At 42.0% G+C, this 25561-nt stretch overlaps 1 protein-coding gene across 1 annotated transcript in view; it reads right to left on the minus strand.

Moving 5' to 3' along the window:
* Positions 1-5102: 5102 nt before the first annotated feature.
* LOC113158492 (tetratricopeptide repeat protein 28-like) overlaps positions 5103-25561 on the minus strand; it is a 109388-nt gene continuing 88929 nt past the window's right edge. The window contains exons 7-15 of the mRNA XM_026354421.1: positions 19897-20169; positions 19680-19810; positions 14282-14503; positions 12676-12864; positions 12499-12595; positions 6504-6577; positions 5781-5947; positions 5452-5588; positions 5103-5119 (exon numbers count right to left, since the gene is read on the minus strand). Of these exons, the coding sequence (XP_026210206.1) occupies positions 5103-5119; positions 5452-5588; positions 5781-5947; positions 6504-6577; positions 12499-12595; positions 12676-12864; positions 14282-14503; positions 19680-19810; positions 19897-20169 (1307 nt within the window). The remainder of the gene's footprint in view (positions 5120-5451; positions 5589-5780; positions 5948-6503; positions 6578-12498; positions 12596-12675; positions 12865-14281; positions 14504-19679; positions 19811-19896; positions 20170-25561) is intronic.

Below are 25561 nucleotides of genomic sequence, written 5' to 3' on the forward strand. Positions count from 1 at the left end.
GCCAGTGAAGTTAATCTGATGGAAACCAATCCATGTCCCAGGAGTTTTGTACCTCTTTGCGATTTCCAGGTGCTGGCTCATGACCTGCACGCGTGGTGAAGTCTCCCGCGCGGTGTACAACGGCGCCCATGTTGCCGCAGCTGCGACCTCGGAGACTGACACTGGTTGTTTTGTCTCGCCAACAGCACACACTGCTTTGGTGGCTCGCCAGCGAGTTGGGGTAGTCAGCCGATAGCTGTGTACACGTCCCGAGCTGCTGAGAGCAGCAGATGCAGCCTGAACTCACAGATACACATCACATACAGTCCACCGGTTAGAACCAATAACCTGTTGATTTGTTATCAAGTTCGTATTTAGTACTGCTGGACTTGAGTTTCAGAGTAAGCAGTAGTGTGTACCAGGTGATAAGGTAGAAGTACACACAGTAGATACAGCAGTCAAGTGGATTATGTGGATGATTTGTCATACATCAGAGATCTCAGTCTCATTTCTCTTGTTATTTGTTGTCCAGACCTCAAGAATAGTTTCCCCATGACTCCACTGATCAATACAAACCTTCAGAGTATGTTAACAACGAGTCGGCAGGTTTTCTCATTATAACTGTCCTGTTCCTCCTCGTGTCTAATCAGAGAAGAGACTAGTGTTTACACGAGGGAGATGAGCGTATCTGGACGTTTTCTGCAGCTTGAATGTGATGATATGGCCCCCTGCTGAAGACAAGCCACAGTGGCAACTTCACCTGAAGAACACCCGTGACTGCACCGTATTAAACCTGAAGAGAGCTGGGAAGGGTGGGGCTGAAGAGAGCAACAAAGTGTAAACAAAGCAGAACCAGAGACCCTGACGCAGAGCGGAGAGACTCAACAACAGGTGTTAATATCCTCCAACACAGCACGCGTTCTTTAAAACCACAGGCTTGCTGTTTTCTTTGTAACACATGTTAATATCTGTGAACACAGAGTTGGTGCACGGCTGCAGAACTCGGACTGGTATAAGAGGGACCAAACAAGCAAGCTACACCTCACACAGGCGTTGAACTCATTCTTATAAGTATAATTTGAACCTTTCAAGCAACACGGGATAACACAGAGAGAAAAAGAACAAGTCAGAGCTATAATGAAATGTTTGCAATTGAACAGTGACGAGGAGGAGAGAAGCTACTGATTATTAAAGAGGGGTTATTAGCATTTCGTTACTCAGTGTGATCGGACTCCCTAACCTCCTGCCAGCTTTCTCCAAGGATTCGCCAACAAAAAACCTCAGGCAGCCTGTCAGCTGTCAAACAGTCCACACATCGAGGAGAAAATAAAGAGACGTCTTCAATCATATTAAGGTTCATGTGGCAAAATGGATACAAGTTAAAGAAAGCATCAACTGATTGTTTACGGGAATCGCGATCCAGTTTCGTTTGTCCTGCAGTCATCTGAACTTCGTTTGTTCTAATATTATTGATCTGTATTTACATTTTCCACAAATGCAGACAACACACAGTAATTTCTTCGCTGTCCTATCAATAACTAATTAAACCCATCATTGCTGCAAATAATGTTAATATAAATCTACTGTATTCCGTGTGTTGATGTGTGTTTGACTTCTACGAAGCAGCCTTGAAATATAAGGCTTTCACACACACACCATACACACACAACACACAGTGGCATCAGTTACACTGTATTCCATTATGTGTTGTAATAGTTGTATTTGAAGTAGAGAGATGAGATGAATGACTTATAATAAGCGTGTCTTATCCAAAGATACATCAAGACCTCGGAAAGGAGCCTGTTACAGTTAAAAGTCATATTTAAGAGTCGTTGGGAGAACTTAAAAAACATTTTCTCTCTAAAACACGTCAAGTGAAGTTCGTGTCGTAAGCAAACGATTGAATAATTCCAAGCAGGTTTGCTTCTGTCTTGTATTTCCAGAATTCCTCTTACTAAAGGTAACAGTTTTGTAACTAAACTTAACTCACAGTACCCACAGCCAGCGCACCCCTCTACGTCCAGCTTTACCTGCCACCTCTAGCACCACCGAGGACTCCCTCACTGGCAGCAGGCACCTCCGGGAGTAGATACTCTTCCAGGATCTGACTCCCATATTTCCTTGCATTTTATAGAAAGAGGATTAATGTGAGAAAAAATGCTGCATATTATTGAACAGCCCGAACTTTTCAAGTTGTGTGAGGAGAGGGCAGAGAAACCCCAGTTTAACAAAAATCCACACCGGTCTTGCAAATCGAAGGCTTAACGAGTGCTAAAACTGCACTGAAAACAGACAAAACTGACGCTGTTTAGTGGAATTTACCACTTCTATTAAACATCAAGCACACCCGCGCTGTTTCTGTCTGTGCAAAGTGTCCCTTGTGTGTGTGTGGTGTGTGGTTGTGTTGTGAGTGTGTTCACCAAGAACAGCACACATCCAGTGAATCCCCATTCCCAGAAAAAGTGATGATTGTAAACACATAAAACCACTTGACACTCTCCAAGACGGAGACCTAGGCATGGAAGAGGAATTCAATAAATGACAGAGAAGGGGCCCTCTGGTTGTGTACTCAACCGTGCAGACAGTGTTTGATTTCCATCAAGGACAATGTTTCTGCACCAGAAAACACAAAAAATCTCAATCATGTGTGTCGTGTGGACTCTGGACCGCACGTGCGAGTATTTGTTGTATGGTATCTGTGGGAAGACGACACGCCTGTCTTACTTGCACAAAGGAGAATCGATAACACAGCCTGTGCGCACTAGATTTTTGTAAGTCTTGCAGAAAGACCCAGATCCATTAGAAAAAAAGTTGTGTTGTGTGGGCAAAAGGGGAAGCCAACGAGATGAAAGGTGTAGGCAGGAAAGACGGACTCTAGGCGTAATGTATAAGAATAGAAATAAGGAGAGATAAATAGAACGGATTAGAGGCGGCTGCTCCTCCGCCTGCGGTGCTGGAGCAACTGGTCAAGGAGAGGTTCAGAGAGTTTTGAAAAATGATGCTCGGCACCCCCACTGGACGCCTGCTGTGTCAGGAGGAAATGAGCGAGACCCCGAGGCAAGGTCTACGTTGCCCAGGGTAACATATTAATTTAAATCAATGTTTCAAACAAACTTGGTTCATATTGGTTTCAGTGGTAAAAAACTGTGGGAGGGTTAAACTACAGTCAATTTTAAAAAGACACATTTTGGTTAATTAGGAAACTAAACTGTAAGTTAATGAATCATCAGAGGTGTGTTTAAATTAAAGTTCCCTGTTGATGACAGTTTTGAGTCATTGTTGGATCGGTTTTATGTGATTAAAGGCAAGAAATTAAAAAGGTTCGACAGTAAAACTAAAGACGAACGTGATTGATTTTAACAGAGAAACATCAGACCAGTAAAAAAGCAGCTGCTGAGTGTTGTTCACTGACGCACTGTAAAGGTGACTGATCACCAGAGTCGTGGCTAATTGTCTGAGACAGGTTGTACTGGGACACACACAACACACACACACACAACTGTACATGGTTGTTCAAGAATTCCCATTATTTGAAGCAGGATGAAAACAGACAACGACACATGGATTGAGAAAGATTCTTCTGCATTAGAACAAAGATTAGCTCAAACATCATCGTCTTACTGACAGCGTGTTCAATCGGAGCTCTCTGGATCCAACATGTAATCAACACGCTATTAAGTGCAATGTGTGTGTCGTAATATCGTGTAATACGGACCACTGGTGTTGTGTACAGTCCAGTGGGGCCTTCAGGAACGCTGAGATGTAATAAAACCATCACGTAGAGACGATTAGTGAATTAACAGCTGGAAATGCATAAACGAAGCCCGCCTTCCCATCATATTAGAGGCAGCATGCAATCAGAGAATAAGTGAGACTTGGAAAGCGAATGAAACTGGAGGAGAGAGACATGAATTCAGGCAATTTATTTTGAAAACTTTAATAACACTTACAGGTGGGTGATGATTAGATCCTGTGAAGACCTCCTGGGTCCCTGGGAGCGTGAGACTTCTGCTGCCCCATGTTGTGCTGCGTTAATGAACAGGAGACGTAGCTGCTACAAAAGTTAATAACTAAACTTCTGTTCATGTTGCTTCATCAACGCATGTCATTTTGTTTGTCCCTGGTTAGTTATCTAGAGATTTAAGAAATTTCTTTTTTACAGATTGTTTGGCCTCTTAAATCAAAACGTCTAAACCTCAGACCTCTGCTGCACGGCTCTGCAGTTCTGTTCAATAAGCTTGACAGCAACCTTTCCACACATAAGAAGACCTTTGAGAACAATATTTAGTAAGAAATATGGAAAAAGATATGTACTAGGACCTTTAGTGAAGGCACAACTGTTTCCATTTAGACTTTCAATAAAATAGCTCCGGATCAAGTGCTGTGGCAGCGGAGTCATTTTGGATCGTTCACTAAACAGCATCAACATTTTAATTAACTCGGAACCTGGAAGAATGAGGAGTTTTTATTGAGACGAGTCAACTCTGAATGGGCTCCGTGTTTCTATCTGTATACAGTGTCTTTAATATTTCGATAAGTGAGATATATAAAAAAACTAAATCTAATCACAAAACACCTGAACTAACAGAAGAAACGAATGCGCATCAGTAATATAGCATGAACACGTTGAGGAGACATGCACAGAACATGATGATCAAATAAATCCTAGTAATACACATACAGACTACAGGAGTAGTGAAACACAGTAACACCACAAGACAACCTACAGCTCGAGTGTTTGTTTTGAGACAATAAAGGGGCCAAAGTCTTACTGTTACAGCCCTTAATTAAACTCTCGGTTTTCACAGTGGTCCAAAGGGTGTTTTAGAGAGACACGATGGAGTTTTGGCTGCAGCCCCGAGCGAAAGAAACCACGCTCTCGTAGAAACAGTGAGAGATTGAGGGGAGTCTGTGCTCAGTGATTTAATAACAGAAGTTGGTTCTTCGCTCATTCCCAATAAGCACAGTTACACTAATTATAACTAATCTAATAATGACGGAAATGAAAATCATATAAAGATTATAGACAAGGTTTGAATGACAACAAAGCCAACAAGTCAATGAAAATGGCCCGTTAAATAGAAAGTACCACGGTAAAAAGCACAGTACCACAGTAAACAGGCTCAATCCAACTGAGTTCCTGATGAAAACATAAAAAGATAAAAAGACATTAACCCTGTTGAATCCAGATTTTTTTCTGCAGAAATCAAGTTCTATGTTCAGTACACAGGTGTTATTATTTTGGGATCAGAGCTGAGAGAAAAGAAAACAGTTTCCATCCAAGGGTTGACGCCAGGTCATGAATGGACCTCTAGCCTGATAATATGAATGTCATGATACAGTACAGTGGTAATGTGTCGGCCCTGCGGACGTTCATGGCCCAAAACTGAATCTGTGGATGTGTATTGCACTGAAATAAGCTAGAGCGTCTAATGTAATATATTCATGAGCACACATGCAGTGCAGACGTACGTGTCTCTTCCTTGAGCTCATGGCTAACACCAGCTGGGGCTTTCTGGATTGGCAGTGCGTTCGTCTGTAACTGCCTTTTGGAGAAAGAGGGCAGAGCCAAGGTTCCCGTGAGCGCGGCATTCCCCTGATGCTGGCAACTGTGGGCAAGAGAGCGTGACATTCACTGACAACCGTCTCATGTTCTCCTCTCCTTTTTTTCCCCAGAGCCTTCTTCTCCTCCTCCGGAACCTAAAGTCTTCGCACTCTCCAGGTCCTGCTGCATGTATGGCCTGCTTCTTTGCCCGTGTGACAACCTAAGACCAGTAGGCAGAGCTCAGGGCTGAGAAGACGTGATCCGCGCAGCGTCAGCGACAGGTGCCGAACTTTCAGTCCCGCCCTCCAGCACCACGACGGAGCTCTGGGAAAGCCGTGGGTCGCAGCTCCTGACCGATGAGGACGACCACGAACGGACTTCGTTCCAGCTTCTTTCTACTGCTGGTAGGGGCTCACGGGAGTCCTGTGAAGGAAGGACACACAACAAAGATGCCTGCCCAAGTAAGAAAACAGAATGGGACAAACTACCTCCTCCCTCTTTCACAGTTTGCTGTTTTCTCTCGCTCCACGTTGCTGTTTTCACTTTTCGCTAAGACATTCTGTAATATTTACTGCTGAGACGTGTGAAACAGTTACAGGTTTTTAAGTACTGGACAAACACTTTGCACGAGGAAGATACACTGACGTGAGGACATGTAATTAAAGGGTTTAGATTACAGTACATCTTCAGACTACGTAGATGCATTTGTGTATTATCAGCCAAAAGAATGAGGATGAAAACCAGAGGAGAGAAAGAGAAGTTGTTGTTTTGGTGGGTTCCGAAGCTTTACATATTCAGTGAATGTGGTGGGTAATTACGTTTTCATGTGTATGCGGCAGATGCAATGCTTATGAGGGTTTGTAGCTGTTAGAGTGGAGCGCGATTGTTGGAATCATTTTAGCCGTGCAGAATTCTTTAATTATAGGCACAGAGTTCACCCCATAGGTGTCTGAATGGTGGTGGGCGTTCAACTGCATACTAGTAGGCTCATCGGATATCGACTCCGCTCTGGGTTCTGTGCTGCGCGGTCCTGGTCTTCTTCTGTTATCTTGTCTGAAAGACGTAAGAAAAAGTGGTCAACTCTTAATATCTTATGGTTATACGTTCCTTAAAATCAATGTTCACTATGTAGACCTCGTTTATTTCTCATTTCTTATACACTCTTTTCATCCATGTGGGAGGTTTGCAGTGATCTAACTCAACCTGATTCAACGTTATCTGAACAGAATAGTTTAAACCTACGATGTTAACTTCAGCGTCATGTAACTTGAGTGTTTTCCACATTGAAGCCTACTCTGCTTCCCAACCCGAACCTAAACTGGGCGAGCTCTGAGCTGAGAACAAACACATAAGATCCTCTGACAGGGTGTGGAACTACAAGGAATCAGATGATGAGCATATTGCGTTTAGTTTTACAAAGGATGGCTATGTTATATAAGATAATCTCAGGTAAGTTATGGTAGTTTTTTCCTAATTGTAGCCACGAACACGCAGCTCTCGCAAGACAGAGTTAAAAACGACATGCTGGTGAAGGCTAGCTTAAAATGGTAAATCTATACGTCCTAGCAACTCACGTCCACTGATTGAAATAATCGTTTTGAGACCAGACCAGGTTAAACCTCAAGTTACTTCAAGTACAGAGAACATTTTGAATTCAAGAATGGATAATGTCAAAATAGGTTCCAGGCGGTTGAAGGGCCCCACACCCGTCCTATATAAGATCCCAGGATCTCTTTTTGGTGATTTTTACTGTTTGTGGTTATTGTTCACCTCTTTATGTTGTTTATGTCATTTTACAGCTTTTAATTACATCAGCAGAGCAGTTATGAAGCCTTTATAATGAGGATTCGTGCCTCATTACAGCCCGTAGTGATTATTAGTAGTGAGGATCGAAGAGTGCTGAACATGGTAAATTCCCAAATGTTAGAGAGATATAGAAAATATCCAACATGTAAAGAAGTCATACATGTGTATTAATACTGTATAGATGCAGCACATGGTTTTCACGACCCTGAAAAAGATTTGAGAACAAAGCAGTGAATAATTAAAGAGCTACAGTAGGACTATTCAATAAATCTAATGTTATTCTGCTGATCTTCAAACTTCAGTAGTGCATATGCATAAATCCAGAGTCACACAGACTTCATCTGTCCAGGGAGAACAAACCGGTAAACTCGGGTCCCAGTGGTTTTACCAACTTGTTTACAGAGACAAAGCAGACAACAGTTGAGACGGAGGATAAAACTTAAGGAGGAAGTTTGGGACACATGAGGGTAAGATGGAAAGTGGAGAGGAAGACAGTAGCTGCAGCAGGAGAAAGGTGAGCACATGGGGTTTGTAGCGGCAAATGAAAACTGAACAGAAGCTGAAATAGTAAAAGAGAATGATGATGGTGGAGAGAAGGACAAATTTAGTCTTTCATATTTAAACCTCTCCTTGAAAACACAGCATAACAAGACTTTTTACTCATATTTGATAAAATCTACAGAATTAGTTGAAGATGTTGCTTCAGTGAAACTTTGAACAGTACTTTCACTGGTAGATTGGAGTACTTGTACAGCGTGGTACTGTAAAGTTCAGCAGTTTACACACAGAACCTGTGCGTGCATTTGACCTTTCGAACCTTTCATCTCCGCTCTTACTGTCACTGTGTTTACACTTTATCTTCATCATGACCAGACTGAGGCAAAACTGTGATTATTGCAAACTGTGGTGGAAACACTTCTACTGCATTATCTAAATCAGAACAATCATAACTAGATTAACAGGGTTTGATGGGAGCTCTACCTTTCTGTTACAAACATGCACCTTATCAGTCGGATTTCTTCTCACTGCGAAGATCGTCAGGGATAAACTGCAAAGCTGAGTGTTACATACGGTCTAGTACGAGGTAAACCTGCAAACTAGTTATTATTAATTAGTAATACAGTACAACATAGAGTATTTTTAAGTAATAAGATAAGTAATTGTAATAATAACGATTACAGAATAGGTTAATTTGAAATATACTGTCTGCATCAATAACTGTCATCTAACAACATTAAATCAATAAACGTCAAATGCACCATTAACATAATGAGTGATTTTAATGTTCACATTTTCTTGTTTATTTGCAATTTTCCTTCAAATTGAATTTAAATAATAACCAAGTGAATTAATTCTAAAGCAATAACATAAAATGCAGTAAGTGGCATTTACTACAATAAAGCAGGAGGAGGACAGATGAGAGAGGGGTTACGAGGGGGGAATACAGGGATATGGGGGGTGCGAGACACCAGATGGAAGAGGTTACATGTGGCTTCCGTGTCGACTGTGTTGAGAGAGAGAGAACTGCACTGTAAATTCTCATTCAGAATTTTGTGGAAATGGAAATAGTTTAAAATCACGTCAACCTAAAAAACCTACGATTAGTATTTTCAAGATATATTAAAAATTAATTGACAGAATTTATGAACATTAGCTGTATTTCTTTGACGTCTTAAACTCATAAAATTAACTTAAATAGAGTTAAATGAATGTAATTCTTAGACTTCACTTCAATTAAGTTGATAAATACAACAGATTAGCATATTACTTCCAAGCATGTATCCGTTTAACATTGTTCATTTTAGTTATTATAGATGATAGTCATGGTTGGTGCAGCTTAACATGAATGTTATGGTCTCATTTTAGTATTTTGTGGCTCAAGCACAAGCCGGTATATTATGTTTAGATGTTAGATGCAGTACCGTGGTGGTTTTACTCACTCAGTAACTGAGAAAACATTAGAGGCTGTATAACATAACACAACTGGAAGTATTTTAAATATTAGATCAAACACGACTGATGCTCGTGAACATCAACTGATGCTTGTTCAAATGAAAACAGATTTTCATTTGAACAACTTGTTCTGAATCTTAATCAACCAAACTAAGACGTCAGCTTACACAGCAGACAATTGAGTTTTTAAGTTGAAACAACAAGTTAAGTTTTACAGTGTGTGCATGTGAACCGTGAGTGCTTCTTCCAAAAGATGCGGCACGTGTCCAGCTCTGTTGTAACTACGCTGACGAGTCTGATGAGATTCTTTTACTTCTATTTCTAAAATCAATGAAGGAGCCTCCGAACTTATTCTACCCGAGTATCCAAAGCCTCACTTTCAGTTGAGTTTAGTTCCAAATGCAGAACTGAAGATGTCTGAAAAAAACATCTGGGACGTGACTTTGGGCTGCAGACGTATGCAAACGTATGCATTATGTCGCTTTAGTCACACATTTGATTAAATATTTGCATATAAACACTTCTCTCAAGTCCTCTACAGAATCGGAGCCGTCATCCTTAACTGAGACCATTACACAGGCTGTGGCTATTTACAGCATCTGTACTTGGATTAAATCAATATTTCATCACAAATGCACCATTAAACCATCTGATCATCTTGCTCCAGCCTCATAAAAACAATCAATACTGATTTAGAAGCATTAGTGCATCTTTAATTTGCCAATACTAGAAGGGTTTCAAATGGGATTCATGCTCTGTGAAGCCAGTTAACAAAAGTTTTTTGTTTCCACTTCATCATATCACATGTTAGAAAACCACCGTGTTCTGGTTTTTATAAGCTCCAATTTAAGTTTGTGACATTTATGCATAGTTTTGCAGTTTTTACTTTGAACTCTAACATTCGCAGACATTTAAAAACTTGAAGCACTATGTTTTTGTCCAGCTTTCTCTAAAATATCTATGCAGAAGGTTTACGTGAGGGAGAGGAGGAGGTTGCTGATAACGAGAGAGGAGACCTTGTTCACAGAGGTCTTGTGCAAAGAGGATTACAGAGAAGCCTGAAGAGTCGGCTGGAATAGCTGGTTCCATTTACACCTGTCGTTCTCACTATGATCATGACTACACACACAAACACACACAGTCTCCCTCACGACAAACCCCTGCACTTCTCCGAGGTGTAAGGAGCAGCTATGTGTGGATGCTCAGCAGGGCTGTGGGATTCCCCCGACGTGGAGGGGACACAGTGTGAAGAGTGCAGAGCTGTGAGGATTAGAGGTGTGGAAAATTAGCCGAGATCTGATGACAGGGTTTCAGCTGAGACAGCACAGACAGATTAGACGAGGACTGTGGTGATCTCCGCTCCGCTTTTCTCCTCAGTGGCAAGAAAAACCAAAACAAATCCCGTGCATTTCATCGCCTGTGTGTCTGCTCACGTTCTGTTCTTTTAGTATTTAAAGCTGCTCTAATCTGCAGTTTCCAATGAAAAAGGAACAAGCAGCACAAAAATCCCACTAAATGAAAGTGCTGAAGTGATATTTTACTGTAAAGTTGTAATTAGGTTTCAAATGGTCACTAGGGAGTTCGACTGGGTAAGACGAGACGGAGTGCTAGTTGGGATGTTTGGAGTTGGCAGCGTGATGCTGCCTCTGGTTTTAATACAGGGAAGAGAGAGAGAAGTGAGGAGGAAGCAAGAGAAAGAAGAGCCTACGAGGGAACAGGAGAGGAGAGGAAACGAGAGCAGTCGTCTCTAACTCCAGGGTTAGTGGTTCGATTCCTGGTTCCTCCTGGCTACTTGTCAAGACACCAAAAACTTGTAGCAGTGCAGATATGTACTGTCTGACAGCTGTTCACAATGAAGTATGACATCATTACTATTAAATAAGAGAGGAGATGAGAGGAGGGGTGTGAAGATGGGAAAGAGAGAGAAAGCACAGGGGAGTCGGAAACATGGGAGACAAGAGAAAAAGAAGTTAAAGTAGAGGATGAGGAGGAAACACGAAGACATGAAGAGGGAGACGAGAAGAATGAAGGGTTGTCAAATCAGCATTCAGGAGCAGGGAAACGTAATCATCCATAAATGATGATCTGAATCATTGATCCGAACAACAGCTCGTCTGTCAGCAGAGCGTCAGCGGCGGAGCAGCTGAGTGTGTGTGTGAGAGTGTGTGTGAGTGTGTGTGAGTGTGTGTGTGTGAGTGTGTGTGAGTGTGTTCTGACTCTAAATAACAACATGATTCACTTGTTTTTTAAGAAGCTGCTGAGATGAAACAGCACAAAGAAAAGCTGCTGGAGTCTGGATGTGTTCTGAAGCTCATATTACCCTCACATACACACACACACACACACACACACACACACACACACACACCGGCGGTGAGGTGTCCAGTCAGCAGTGGAGTCGGGTTCACCGGCTCTCACATATCACTGCGGCCGCAGAAAACAAAACCCGCTTAATAAAACATGAAGGTTGATCGTCCAGAGACGAAGAGCTGCTGCTGTCAGGTGATCGTTCCTCAGGTGATGGCAGAGCTGGACCATCACACGATTCACACGAGTTTTTATTCACTGTGACTGGGTGCTCATTGAAATACGAGCTCGGATTTTGACTCGCTGTCTTTTTATTCAAGCTTACAGAGTAACGTCGGCTCACATGGTGCATTGAACTGAACGTGAACCGGTAATTTAAAGTCAGCCTGCTGCCGGCTCTCAAATCCTTTCTTCTTTTATTCAGTAGATGTTTGTGGTGCTATTCCCCACTCCACAACGCAGAGACAAAGACGTCCGCCACCCTCCTCCTATTGTTCTCATCCCTATCCTGTAGGTTGACCTTCAGCTACAAGGTGCAGCCCCAGGTCACACAGATCTCTGAATACCTGTAGTGTTTCCAGTCACTACCTCTCTAGTAATCCAGTTCAACCGAGGACACTTTGACAACATCAGGATTAGTGCCAGATGACGTGACTGTAATTAGAGTTTAGAAGCATAACTAATGTTTCCTGTGGACAGACTTTAATGATGAATTATGTCTGAACTACATTAACTTCAACTCAAAGCAGCTTCTGTTATGTATGAATATCACACTCACTTCAGCCCTGCATCTGAAATCAAAGCGCAGTGAACTTCCACTGCACTGTGTTCTTATTGGCTGATGTGCTTGTGTTTGGATACCTTTAGGTTTTGTAAAAAGCCCAGTTAAGACTCTCATTTAAACCTACCCAGGTTGGAGGAGGCTCTGCCCTGAGCTGCTCTGTCCTGCAGCTCCTCAGCAATTTCTAGCTGGTGTTGGTGGTACTGACGCGCCCTCTCCAGGTCCTGAGGATCACAGGAACATCAGCCTTCAGAAGGGACCGACACACAACAACTCGTCGCCTTTAAATGGATTTTAGACCAACCTGCATGCACCGGGCGGCGTGCCCAAGCCCGGCATATGCCCTCATCTCGATGGCTCTGTCGCCCTGCTCTTGTGCCAACTCCAGTACTCTCGTATGGTAGGATATGGCCTTGTCAAAGTCCCGCTGAGAGTGGTAGGCACTGCCCAGGTTACTGTACGCTCGTGCCTCTTCACGCCGGTTCTCCAAAGTCTGCCAAAAACATCAGTGTCAACACCAGAAAGTGGCTGGAGTGAAATTTATTCCATAGGTAACGTGATCACTAAGAGTGAAAGCAGGAAGCATTAGAACACTTTCATCAAGACATTATGAACTAAATGAATGTCAAACCAGTTTAATGACAAAGAAAATGTCCTAACAACAAGATTTACTGTTTGGAAACAGGGTGAAGCAGATGACACGCAGTGAACAGATGGTACTTTTTATGTAACAAGCTGCAGCGTTTCCAGCTAAAGAAAATTGACTCTATGACTGTGCACAACCGCACATTTTGGTACAAATCTAACTGTCAACAGATGATCAATTTCTATGATAAGTGAGGAAGCTACAGAGACTGAGATGATGTTGGCTGGAGAGGCTGGCTTTCATTACTGCGTTATTGCACTTCATCCAAAAAAGGAATAAAAAAAAAATGAAATGTGCACTCGTTATTGTCTGTCTGATGGTTGTAATGTAAGTTTGCATGAATTGCTACTTCAAATATTGACAACGTTATCAACTAGCCTCCTGAATACACACACATTTTCAGAAAAATGCAATAAGTTAGTAATAAAAGACACCGCTCATCAAAATGTGCTAAAATATACACAGTGACACACAAAGACTCTCAGATGCACCTGCTGCTGCGAAACACATGAGAAAACACAGCTCCAGCCTTGAAATAGAAATTACACATCTCTCCAAAATTCAGTTACTGGATGAACTGTTGTTCATGGCTTTGTATTCATTCAACCTTCTAGTTATTGTACATGAAGGATTCTGTGTAGTTTGTCTGCAGTTGCAGTGTCATAGCTTATAGTTAAAAAGTTAAGTGGTGATACAGTGTTTGTTAGTGATTGCCCATTGGTTCTTATTATAAAGCTTCATACGAAGCTTTGATGAAGACAAGATACTTGTTTATCCCTTTAGGGGATTAGACTGCACATAAACAAATCAACTATGAAGTCTGTTCAACGTTAAATTATTATCTAATCATCACAACGTTTTTTTGCAGATGTCACTTAATCTCTGTCCCCATCTACTGTCCCTGAACACCTCGCAGACAGTGAACCAGGGCTGCTGACGAGAAGCTGCTAACACCACACAGTGTTACACTTCAACATAAAACTGTCCACTTACAACAAGACAAAGACATGATCCAGTGCAGGATTTTGAATATGATGTGCAGGAGTAATGAAACTGCTACACCAGCAGAAGCAATGTCCCAAAAAGCAAGTGTGCAACATTGTGATGGAAGCTGCTGTGAAATAAGACGTTTTAGGCACAATAACAATGATCAGTTATTAATAATAGTAAGTTAGTAAAACTAGAGCACGTCACCAGACTCATCCTTTAAGCTCAGTGAAGTTAATCTGATGAAAACCAGATCACATGTCCAGGAGTTTTGTACCTTTGCGATTTCCAGGTGCTGCTCATGACACTGCACAGCGTTGGTGAAGTCTCCCAGCGCGGTGTACACGGCGCCCATGTTGCCCAGCTGTCGAGCCTCGGAGAGCTGACACTGGGTTTGTCTCGCCAACAGCACACACTGCTTGTGGCTCGCCAGCGAGTTGGGGTAGTCGCCGATAGCCGTGTACACGTGGCCCAGACTGCTGAGAGCAGCAGATGCAGCCTGAAATCACAGATACACATCACATACAGTCCACCGGTTAGAATCCAGAACCTGTTGTATTTGTTATCAAGTTCTATTTATTACTGCTGGACTTGAGTTCAGAGTAGCAGTATGTGTGTACCAGCGTGTATAAGCTGTATAAGTACACACAGTAGATACAGCAGGCAGTGATTAGTGGGAGATGTGTCAATACACAGATGATCTCATCTCCATTTCTCTTGTTAATTTGTTGTCCAGACCTCAAGAATATTTCCCATGACTCCACTGATCAATACCAATAACCTTCAGATTAGTTAACAAACGAGTCGGCAGGTTTCTCATTATACTTCTCTGTTCTCTCTCGGTGTCTAATCAGAGGAAGAGACGAGTGTTTACACGAGGGAGCTGACGCGTATCTGTACGTTTCTGCAGCTTGATGTGAGATCATGGCCCCTGCTGAAGACAACCACAGTGTCAACTTCAGCTGAGACACCCGTGATCTGCACCGTATTAAACCTGAAGAGGCTGTGGAAGGGTGGGGCTGAAGAGAGCAACAACAGTGTAATACAAACAGAACCACGAGACCCTGACGCAGAGCAGGAGAGACTCAACAACAGGGTCTAATATCCTCCAACACAGCACGCGTGTCTTTAAACACACCGGCTGCTGTTTTCTTTGTAACACATGTTATATCTGTGAACACAGAGTGTGGTGCACGGTGCAGACTCTGACTGTAATAGAGGGACAAACAGCAGCTACACACTCACACAGGCTCTGAACTCATTCTTTAAAGTATGAATTTGACCTTTCAAAGCAAACACAGAGGGACACAGAGAGAAAAAGAACAAGTCAGAGACTATAATGAAATGTTTGCAAGTTTGAACAGTGAGCGAGGAGGAGGAGAAGCTATGAATTATTAAAGAGGGGTTATTAGCATGTTCGTTACTCATTGTGATCTGACATCCCTAAACCTCCTCCAGCTTTCTCCAAAGGATTCTCCAACAAAAAACATCAGTCAGCCTTCAGCTGTCAAACAGTCACAACAATCGCGGAGAAAATAAAGAAGACGTCTGTCCAATCATATTAAGGTTAATGTGCAAATAGGACTACAATTAGAAATAAAGCAACTATAATGTTTAGGAGAGCGATCCAGGTCGTTTTCCTGCAGTCATCTGAACATTCGTTTGTTCTAATTAGTTATTGATTGTATTTACATTTTCCACAAAATGCAGAAAACACACAGTAATTTCTCTTCCTATCAATAACATAATTAAACCAGTCATTTCTTCAAATATGTTAATTAAATCTACTGTATTAGTGTGTTGATTTGTTTGATTCTAGCACAGCCTTGAAATATAATGCTTTTCACACACACACATACACACACACACACAGTGCATCATTTACACTGTATTTCATTATGTGTGGTAATATTTTATTTGAAGTAGAGAGATGAAGATGAATGACTTATAATAAGCGTGTCTTCATCCAAAGATCATCAGAGACCTCTGGAAATGAGCTTTACAGTTAAAAGTCAATATTTAAAGGTGCGTTGGGAACTTTAAAAACATTTTCTCTCTAAAACACGTCAAGTGAATTCTGGTCTAACAAACATTTGAATATTTCCAATGCAGCATTTTGCTTCTGTCTTGTATTTCCAGAATTCCTCTTTACTTAAAGGTACAGTTTGTAACTTAACTTAAATCTCACAGGTACCCACAGCCAGCTCTACTCCACCTCTACTCCAGCTTTACTCCACCTCTAGCACCACCAGAGGACTCCTCACTGCAGCAGGCACCTCCGTGATAGATACTCTTCCAGGATCTGCTCCATATTTCACTTGCATTTTATAGAAATGAGGATTAATTGAGAAAATAATCTGCATATTAATTGACAGCCGAACTTTTCAAGTTTGTGAGGAGAGGCAGAGAAACCCCATGTTAATCCCACGGTCTTTCAAATCGGAGGCTTAACGAGTGCTAAAAACTGTCACTGAAAACAGCCAAACTGACCTTTAGTGGAATTTACCACTTCTAATTAACATCAGCACACCCTGCTCTTTTCATTTCTGTGCATACGTGTCCTTGTGTGTGTGTGTGTGTGTGTGTGTGTGTGTGTGTGTTCACCAAAGAACAGCACACATCCAGTGAAATCCCAATTCCCAGAAAAGTGATGAGTGTAAACACATAAAATCCACTTGACACATCTCCAAGACGGAGACCTAGGCAGGAAAGGGAGATTCAATAAATGACGAGAAGGCCTCTGTGTGTGTACAGTCAACCGTCCAGACAAGTGTTTGATTTCCCTCAAGGACACAATGTTTCTGCACCAGAAAACACAAAAAATCCAATCATGTTGTGTCTGGGACTCTGAGCCGCACCGTGCGAGTATTGTTTATGTCTCTGTTTGGGAGAGACTGACAGCGCCTGTCACTTTGCACAAATGAGAATCATAACATCAGCCTGTCGCTGCACTAGATTTGTATATACTGTTGCAGAAAAGACCCAGATCTCATTAGGAGTGTGTGTGTGGGCAAAAAGGGAGAAAGCCAACGAGTATAAAGGTGTAGGCAGGAAAGACGGAGCTCTAGAGCTAATGTATAAGAATAGAATAAGAGAGATAAATAGAGACGGATTAGAGGCGGCGCTGCCTCCTCTGCTGTGCTGGATCAACTGGTCAAGAGAGGTTCAGGAGAGTTGGAAAAATGATGCTCGGTCACCCACTGGACTCCTGCTGTGTCAGGAGGAAATGACAGACCCGAGGTCAAAGGTCTACGTTGCCAGGGTAACAATTATTAATTTAAATCAAGGTTTCAAACAAACTTGTCAAATATTGGTTTCAGTGTAAAAACTGTGGAGGGTTAAACTGACAGTCATTTTAAAAACACATTTTTTAATTAGGAAACTATAACTGTAATTAAATGAATCATCAGAGGTGTTTTTTAATTAAAGTTTCACCTGTTGATGACAGTTTTGAGTCATTGTTGAATCGTTTTGTGAATTAAAGGCAAGAAAATAGTAAAAAGGTGTCGACAGTAAAAACTCTAAAGACGAACAGTTGATTGATTTTAAACAGAGAAAAGCATCAGAACCAGTAAAAGAAGCAGCTGCTGAGTGTTGCACTGACTCACTGTAAAGGATGAACTGATCACCAGAGTCGTGGCTAATTGTCTGAGAGCAGGTTGTACTGGACACACACACACACACACACACACACTGTACATGTGTGTTCAGAATTCCCATTATTTGAAGCAGTATGAAAACAGACAGCGACACATGATTAGAAATATTCTTCTCATTAGAACAAACTTGCTCAAACATCATTCGTCTTACTGACAGCTGTTCAATCGAGCTCTCTGGATCCAACATGTAATCACACGCTATTAAGTGACTGTGTGTGTCGTAATATCGTGTAATACGGAGCCACTGGTGTGTGACAGTCCAGTGGGGCCTTCAGGAACGCTGAGATGTAATAAAACCATACGTAAGACATCTTATTGAATTAACAGCTGGAAGATGCAATAACGAAGCCGCCTGTCCAGTCATATTAGAGCAGCATCAATCAAGAGATATGAAGTGAGACTTGTGAAAGCAGATGAACCTGGAGGAGAGAGGACATGAATTCAGGCTAATTTATTTATGTAAAACTTTATAACAATTACAGGTGGGTGATGATTAGATCCTGTGAAGACTCCTGGGTCCCTGGGGAGCGTGAAGACGTTCTGCTGCCCATGTTTGCTGCAGGTTAGATGAGACAGGAGACGGTAGCTGCTACAGAAAGTTAAATAACTAAACTTCTGTTCTGTTAGCTTCATCAACGTCATGTCATTTTGTTGTCCTGTTATTTTCTAGAGATTTAAGAAATGTTCTTTTTTAAGATTGTTGCCTCTTAAATAAAAACGTCTAACCATGCAGAACCTCTCTGCACGGCTCTCAGTTCTGTTCAATAAGCTTTGACAGCACCTTTCCACATGAAGAAGAGCTTTGAAACATATTTCTAGTAAAAGAAATATTGGAATAAAGATATGTACTGGACCTTTAGTGAAGGCACAACTGTTGCATTAGACTGTAATAATTAAAGCTCCCTGGATCAGTGCTTGGCAGCGGAGTCATTTTGGCATCGTGCACTAAACAGCATCAGACAATTTTTAACTCTGGAACCTGGAAGAATGAGGAGTTTATTGAGACGATTCAACTCTGAATGGGCTCCGTGTTTCTATCTGTATCCAGTTCTTTAATATTTCATTCATATTGAGATATTAAAGAACTAAATCTATCACAAAACCACCTGAAACTAACAAGAATAAACTAATGCAGCTCAGTAACTAGTAGCATGAACACGTTGAGGAGACAAATGCACAGAATCATGAGATCAAATAAATCCAGTGAGAAATACATACAGACATACAGGAGTAGTGAAACACAGGTAAACACACAAACAACCTGACAGCTCTGATGTGTGTTTTGAGACATAAAGGGGCCAAAGTCTTATCTGTTACAGCTCCTTAATTAACTCTGGTTTTCACAAGTGTCCAAAGTGTTTTAGAAGAGACACGATGAGTTTGGCTGCAGCCCGAGGCGAAAGAAACCCGCTCTCGAGAAACAGGGAGAGATTAGGGAGAGTCTGTGCTCCGTGATTTAAATAACAAGAAGTTGGTTCTTCGGCTTCAATAATGCACAGTTACACTAATTTATAACTAATCTAATAAATGACTGAAATGAAAAGTCATATAAAGATTTTAAGAACCAGAGGTTTGAAGTACACAAAGCCAACAGTCAATGAAAATGTCTTTAAATAGAAAGTACACACTGTAAAAAGCACAGTACCACAGTAAACATGCATCAATCCAACTGAGTCGCTGATGAAAACAATAAAAAAGATAAAAAGCATTAAACCCTGTTGAATCCAGATTTGTTCTGCAGAAATCTAAGTTCTATGTTCAGGTAACAGGTTTTATTTTGGGATCAAGAGCTGAAGAAAAATGAAAACATTTCCATCCAAGTGACCTCAGGGTCATGAATGGACCTCTAGCCTGAGTAATAATGACATGTACATGATACAGTACAGTGGTAATGTGTCGGCCCTGCAGGGACGTTCATGGGCTCCAAAACTGAATCTGTGGATGTGTATTTGCACTGAAATAAGCTGAGAGCGTTCTAATGTAAATATTCATGAGCACACATGCATGCAGACGTACTTCTCTGTCCTTGAGCTTCATGGCTAACACCAGCTGGTTTCTGTGATTGGCCAGTGCTTCTCTGTAACTGCCTTTGGAGAAGAGGGCAGAGCCAAGGTTCCCGTGAGCGCGGCATTCCCCTGATTGGTCACCTGTGGGCAAAGAGAACGTGACATTCACTGACACCGTCTCATTTCTCTCTCCTTTTTCCCCGGAGCCTTCTTCTCCTCCTCCGTACCTAAAGTCTTCGTCACCTCCAGGTCCTGCTGCATGTAGGCCATGCTCTTCTCCGTGTTACCTAAAGACCAGTAGGCAGAGCTCAGGGCTGAGAAGACGGATCCGCGCAGCTTCAGCGAGCAGGTGCCGATCTTCAGTCCCGCCTCCAGCACCACGACGGAGGCTCCGTGGAAACCGTGGGTCAGCAGCTCCTGACCGATGACGGACACGACCACGAACGGGCTCTTGTCCAGCTTCATCTTCTGAAGCTGCTGGTAGGTGGGCTCAAGGGAGTCTGTGAAGGTGAAGGACACACAGACAAAGATGCTGCCAAAGTAAGAAACAGAATGGGACAAACTACCTCCTCCTCTCTTTCCACAGTTCTGTTTCTGCTCCTCACGTTTGCTGTTTCACTTTTCTCTAAGAACATTCTTGTAATTATTTTACTGCTGAGACTGTGACACAGTTACAGTTTATTTAAGTTACTGGACAAACACTTTGCACGAGGACAGACACTGACGTGAGGACATGTAATTAAAGGGTTTATGATTACAGTACATCTCAGTACTACTGTAGATGCATGTTGTGTATTATCAGCCCAAAAGAATGAGGATGAAAACCAGAGGGAGAGAAAGAGAGTGTTGTTTGGTGGAGTCCTAACTTTACATATTCAGTGAAATGTTGGGTAAATTACTTTTTCATGTGATCCAGAGCTTCACGCTCTCATTTAGGATGGATTGTTTGGAATATGTTTAGGCCCAGCTGCCTGAATTCTTTACATTTATTAATGGCAGCAGAGTCACCCAGAGGTGGTCTGAATGGATGGTGGGCGTTCAGACTGCATAACTAAGTAGGCTCATCGTAGTCTGACTCTCTCGGGGTCTGGCTGCGCTGGTCCTGGTACTTCTTCTGTTATTGTCTGAAGAAACTAAGAATAAAAGTGGTCAACTTAATATCTTAGGTTAATACGTTCCTTTAAAATCATGTTCATCTATGTAGACACTCTGTATTATTTCTCATTTCTTATACACTCTTTTATCCATGTTGGGATGTTTGCAGGGATCTAATCAACCTGAATTCAACTTTATCTGAACAGAATAGGTTAAAACTCACGATTTAACTTCAGCTTCATGTAAACTTGAGTTTTTCCACTTGAGCCTACTCTTTCCCCAACCCTAACCTAAACTGGGCTGAGCTCTGAGCTGAGAACCAAACACATAAGATACCTCTGACAGGTGTGTGGAACTACAAATGAATCAGATGATGAGCATATTCAGTTTAGTTTTACAAATGATGCTATGTTATATAAGATATCTCAGGTAAGTGTATGTAGTTGTTTTCCTAATTTAGCCACTGAACACTGCAGCTCTCAAAGACAGAGATTTAAAACGACATCTGTGAAGGCTGCTTAAAATGGGTAAATCTATACGTCCCAACTCACGTCACTGATTGAAGTAATAACTTTAAACCTACAAGAAAAAACTAATGGCACAAATACTGTAGTTTTTTTTACATCACACCACCCTGTCTGTGTGTTACAAACCGTTTTAGTCTCTGGAAGTTTGTCAGCTTGTGACAGAAGGACCACAAATCTAAAATGAAACAGTCTCATTCTGCTGTGCTACTGCAGCATCATGCTGACTTACAGCCTGCCAGATTTTACACTGTGCACGCCCAGTTTCTCCGGGCTGGACCAGTGAGTCACCGAGCTGGATCTCATCATTTACCAAGTCCAGTCTTCCTACCCATTCGTCCGAGAGTAATGGCCCTGGGAGCAGATCTGTTTGCCAGCTCTGAAAGCTGCAATTTCTGAAAAGGGAAGTAAAGCTGGAAATATTCCAGCTACCACTTGAACATGTGACGACCTCGAGCTCTCCGAGACAGGATGGGGCATATTATGGGGCATACGGTCTTTCTCTGACCAATAACCAGTCAAATAACATTCTTCTTATTTCGTCAGGCTTTGGCACAGAAAGAAAAGTGTCACAGGTTAAGTGTCTGTGTTAACACTCATAAAGCTTCACTGTGTTAAATGAACTCTAATAAAATCACTGTACCTGCAACATACACTAAGAAACGAACCTTACTGTGGTCGCTGTTGAAGCTCTTTTTAACGGATTCATATTTACAGGTGCAAAACCAACATAAATACACACAAATAGCTGCTGCCTCTGATTTATCACTGCAGCAGGAAACTGCATCTCAAATTTAAAACGTGGAAAAAGCAGCGCTGCGGTGCTTTTAAACCAGGAGAGACATAAATCATAATTTTGGCAAACCAGTCCATATTTATACTCCAAAATCTGGAGCAAGTCAGCTGCTAATTATCAGCTGTTAATTTTCTCTTTCAGACTGACTATGGAGTTCTTGGTCACCTCCCTGACTGCGGCACTTCTCTCTCAATAGCTCAGTTTTGCCGGGTGGCCGGCTCCAAGGAGAGTCCTGGGTCCAAACATGTTCCATTTATGGATGATGGATGGACCTTCAATGCTGCAGAAATGTTTCTGTCCCCTTCCCCAGATCTGTGCATCATCACAATCCTGTCTTGGAGGTCTACAGACAGTTCCCTGGCTTCTTAGCTCCTTCATGTCTTGGCTTGTGCTCTGACAGACGCTGTTAACTGTGGGACCTTATACAGACACATGTACACCTTTCCAAATCAGGTCCAATCCATTGAATTTCTCACAGGTGGACGCCAATCAAGTTGTAGAAACATTTCAAAGGCTGATCAGTGGAAACAAGATGTAACAGAGCTCAATTTTAATGTCATGACAAAGGCATTACGTGCCGCAAATACTTTCTGGATGCACTGTACAAATTTAAAATCACAATATCTTACAATATTAATGACAAAAGCCTGCTGGTCGAACAGCCGAGCAGCTTCAGTCAGAGACTTCTGCAGCTCCACTGTGATGAGGAAAGGTACAGGAAGTCATTCCTGCCTACAACCATCACCCTGTACGATGACTTTATTCAGACAGTGGAGAGCTCTGCTCCAACAGTTTAACCATCATTAGTGACAAACTTTATTGTATTGGTTACTTTATTTTACTCTTGGTTTGGTACATTCATCTTAGAACTACACAACATGCTTAATAGTTTTCCTGTTTTGTGCAACTTTGCGTTTTGTTTTGTTAGATGTGTATGTTTTTCGAGCTTATTCCTATTATCTGCATGTGTGTGTATGTTTCTTTGTGTAATGGTGACTGTAACACCAGAATTAAATAAAGTATCCATCTGTGAACATGAATGAAACACATCTTTTACCCTTACAGCTTCGTGATCCATTTTTCTGTTTGAGGATTGAATCTGTTTGTGAGAATATGATAAATGCAAACACATCAACACATCATCAAAACTCTGACCGTGACGATAGGATGATCATTGGAGGGGATTTTATCACAACTTACAGCTCAACGTCACTTTATCACATTTTACTTTACTTTCTCCTCTGATGGTCTCATTTGCACCTGTAGTCTTTGCTAGACTGAAAAGCAGTGATTATATAAAGCTCTCACACATGAATCTGAATTAGGATCAGTAAACGGTCTGTACTTTTTAACAAGTTGATCAGTTCTCATTCTCTTCCTGCAGCTTATTCAAGCACTAGAACTCCTGCTAACTGTTGTTAGCTTTGAAGCTGGAGAGCGGTTGAGTTTAGAGGTTGCAGCCTCTGAACGGCAGAACAACCTCCCACAGAGCATCGGACCTGCAGGAGAGCTTTGGAGGAGTTCAGGACGGACTCTGTCACAGCTGCTGCCACCGATCCCACCATGATGGAACTGATGGTGAACAGCGGTTTCTCTCCCTCCTGCACTGCTTCTGCTTAGACTTGACACTGATTCCTTTTTTTTGCTATTTGTAAAGTATTTGGTTAAAAAGAAACTTGTTTAGTCCGTTACCAGCAGCCTTGTGTTCAATACACCTCATCTGGATCGACGTGCTCTACCTCAAAGGGAAATATTGTGAATACTAAACCAGATTTGCTCTCCAGTCTAAGAGCAGATGCAGAGATGTTTGCTAAAGCTTGCCAAGTAGAAGACTATTCCTAAGATGCCCTGTTCTCATTCTGATCCAGCTGAAGGGCAAAAACACAACCCTGTGCAAAGTATTCTTGATTGTTTGCACTCTTCCTTCATCTTCTTATGCTGGTGAGATCTGCACCTAAACGTGCACCGTGAGCAGTGGGACACACAGATCAATGACACACACAATATCTACCTAGTAAATATTTCATTGTGGTCGGCACAAGAAACAATGTGTGCTAAGAAACATGATAGTGAAACGAACCCAGGGCCTTGACTGTCCTCAGCTTTACACAGAATTATCCTCCTCACATTAAAACCACATCTCTTTACTTTGAAATGCATTAATGGCAACTGCAATTAAAGAGTGAGTGAAAAGGACATTGACCCTTCAATTAACCTTAAAGTAACAGTATCTGTACACTAAATGTCGTAAACCTTCATGTACTCGCTCAGTGTATTTCAGTGTCCTGTTGCTATTTGTACCTATGAAATACAACAAGAGTCAAACCCACTATTAAAGTCAGTGAAGCAGAAGGAAGCTGCAGATTCAGATGATGAATTCTCATGTCTCATCACCAGTGAAGAGAGACAGAAGGAGAATAGAACAAGAAACAGGAGGAGGGAGTGACAGAGAGGGAGACAGGTGTGTGCACCGTCCTGATAGACAGGTGGCAGGGAGACAGAGCCAGAGAGAGAGACAGAGAGAAGAGAGACAGACAGAGAGAGAGAGAACAGAGAGAAGAGAAGAGAGAGAGAGTGAGAGAGAGACAGAGAGAGAGACAAGAGAGAGAGAGGAGAAGACAGAGAGAGAGAGACAGACAGAGACAGATAGAGAGAGAGAGAGAAAGAGAGAGAGACAGAGAGAGAGAGAGAGAGAACAGAGAGACAGAGAGAGAGAGAAGAGAGAGAGAGGGAGACGAGAGACAGAGACAGAGAGAGGAGAGAGGAGAGACAGGAGACAGAGAGAGAGCGAAAGAGACAGAGCGAAGAGGAGACAGAGAGAGAGAGAGACAGTGAGAGATAGACGAGGAGAGAGAGCAGAGAGAGGAGAGAAGAGAGCGAGAGAGGAGAGAGAGTAGAGAGAGAGAACAGAGAGAGAGGGAGAGACCGGAGAGAGAGAGTGAGAGGACAGAGAGAGACAGAGAGACAGAGAGAGAGAGAGAGAGAAAAAAAGAGAGAGACAGAGAGACAGAGAGACAGAGAGAGTATGGATGCGTGTGCACTTGTGTAAACCAGAGACTGAGGCTGGAAACTGAAACACAGATTCTGAGTTTACAGTAGAAATGTCTGTTTGAGGTTTAACATCAGTCTAATCTAATCTAACAGTCCTGCTCCTCAGGAGACTGAAACTCTTTACTGGAAAGTCACGAGCTTAAAGGGTTGTTGAATTTGTTCTTTGGTAAAATAACTGTAATGTACAAAAGCAGCATTAAATACTGCAGAACCTCAACGTACTCAGTTACTTTCCAGCCCAGGTCCTAACTCCAGTCCGACCCTCCTGCTGCTTCATCACTTTCAGTTTCAGCTTCTATGTTTTTCTGCTCGTTTCACTTCTTCTCTGCGTCTCACTTTTTATTTCTTTTGCTCTTTTCTTATCTTTCTCACATCTAGTTGGATCCATTTGTTTGTGCGGTCTGAGTCATCAGAGGCATCTTTTTA

This window comes from Anabas testudineus, chromosome 12 (assembly GCF_900324465.2).
Source record: "Anabas testudineus chromosome 12, fAnaTes1.2, whole genome shotgun sequence".
In the NCBI taxonomy this organism is placed as follows: Eukaryota; Metazoa; Chordata; class Actinopteri; order Anabantiformes; family Anabantidae; genus Anabas; species Anabas testudineus.